The 1,759-nt window shown below is 47.9% G+C and overlaps 1 protein-coding gene across 1 annotated transcript in view; it reads left to right on the plus strand.

The window, feature by feature from the left end:
- The first annotated feature begins 253 nt into the window (after positions 1-253).
- The window catches only part of ANKUB1 (ankyrin repeat and ubiquitin domain containing 1), a 50,574-nt gene continuing 49,068 nt past the window's right edge, over positions 254-1,759 (plus strand). The window contains exon 1 of the mRNA XM_013006130.2: positions 254-343. Within this exon, the coding sequence (XP_012861584.1) occupies positions 254-343 (90 nt within the window). The remainder of the gene's footprint in view (positions 344-1,759) is intronic.

Raw genomic sequence — 1,759 nt, forward strand, 5'->3', positions numbered from 1 at the left:
CTTACATATTTGAAGCTTGTTCACACTTGCCTCCACCACGGTCAAGGTTGCTGGTTTTGATCGTAGATTGCAGCATAGCTGCTCAGTGTCTCTAGGGACTGTGCCTGGTCTCCTTCTAGCCTCTCCTCTCCTCTTTGGCGGTGAGAGTGACAGCCGTTGCTGCCGGTCATTCTTGTCCTGGAATTGGAGTATATCCATCCATCTATCCGCCAGCCTCTTTGAAAAGGGAGTATTTTGTGAAGGTCACTGCACCATGAGGATTTTTGTAGCCTTTGAGGGATCTTTTGAACCGTTCGATGTTTCAGCAGATGAAAGCGTGGGCGCTGTCAAGCGGATGATAAAGGTATGTACTTTGTATTTGAGCAAATAAGATGAGTATTCATTTTAAGAGCAGCAAAGTCTTCGTCGTGTGCTGAAGAGTGACTCGCAGTTCCTAACAACAAAGCGACAAGCAACGAGAGCTCTTTGGAAAGAGAATGATCTGCTTACACATGGCAGGATGTGAAAATAGGAACTGTGGCGGCGTTGGCAGGAATGCAACCTGAGCCAGTACATTCTCAGGGGGAAATGCTCTCCATGCCCTTACTTAGGGGAACTTGCAGGCTGCTCATGGGTCAGGTGTGTCACTGCAAGTCTTCGTGAAAGGACAGGGTCTGGACACTAACTCCAGGCTACATGAGTGGATGTATCTGCCTTCAGATTGGTACCTTCTTTGCCTGGTGAACTAAGCAATTGTAAAGAACCAAAGGATTGTGAAACGGCAGAGGGCTTGAGAGAGCTTCTGCGCCATGGCTTTGTGCCATCGGGGTGAACTGCAGCCCAGGGAGTAGAGCCTCGTAACCAGATGGTTGAGCCAGAATTAGAAACAACTCAAGTGCAGATTCTTCCTTATAAGCATCTTTCGAATAGCCACTCTAACCTGGGACCTAACCCAAACATTTGGGTCTTGACCACAAAACTGTCCTTAACGCAGAGATAGTCATTTTTGTTTGCTGGTCCTGATCACAGCCCTGGTCCAAATCTGCATCCTCCAATACCACCCCTTATGTGTCCCACGAATCTGTCAGTCCAGTGAATCCAATGGACTCCTTATTCGAAGGATGCATCTAAATGCACAAAAATGAAACGCGTACAGGAATACATATTTAGAGTAAATGGAAATAAAACCTTGATTATCCCCTATCAAAATTCGGTCCCTAGAATTGTTCAGAGGTCTCTGACTTCTAAGCTAAGAGTTTGTCAAGGCTTGAATTGTGCCCCAGCTCCTCCCCACCTCCCCAAATCTGTGTTAGCTTGGCTGAAACCATTCTCCCTGGTTTGACAATTGTGTCATGATGTCATCACTCCCTATGATATGATCAGCCAATCTGAGGAGATTAGGGTGGAATGCAACACCCTTATCCAGGACATAGCCCTGGTCTAATATTAGGGGCGCCCCCCTGGGGTAGGGACCACATCACCTTTTATCTTACAAGAGATAAAAGGAGAACAAAATAGGCAGATGAGGAAGGACCTCAGGACTGCCAAGAAAGTATTGGGAGCAGAGCCCATCCTTTGGACTCAGGGTCCCTGCCAGGAGAACCTCCTAGACCCAGGGGAGGACTGGCACCAATACCTGTGGAGATCTCCCCGGAAAACTGGATCCTCAGATGTTGACAGGAGACCAAGCCCTTTTCCCAGAGCTGGCAGAGAAAGGACACTTTCCCCTCGAGCTTGTCTCTAGATTCAGGTTTCTAGACTACTCTGTGGACCCCCACTT

The sequence above is a fragment of the Echinops telfairi genome, unplaced genomic scaffold (assembly GCF_000313985.2).
Source record: "Echinops telfairi isolate 266 unplaced genomic scaffold, ASM31398v2 ScPeMD7_4225;HRSCAF=4972, whole genome shotgun sequence".
In the NCBI taxonomy this organism is placed as follows: Eukaryota; Metazoa; Chordata; class Mammalia; order Afrosoricida; family Tenrecidae; genus Echinops; species Echinops telfairi.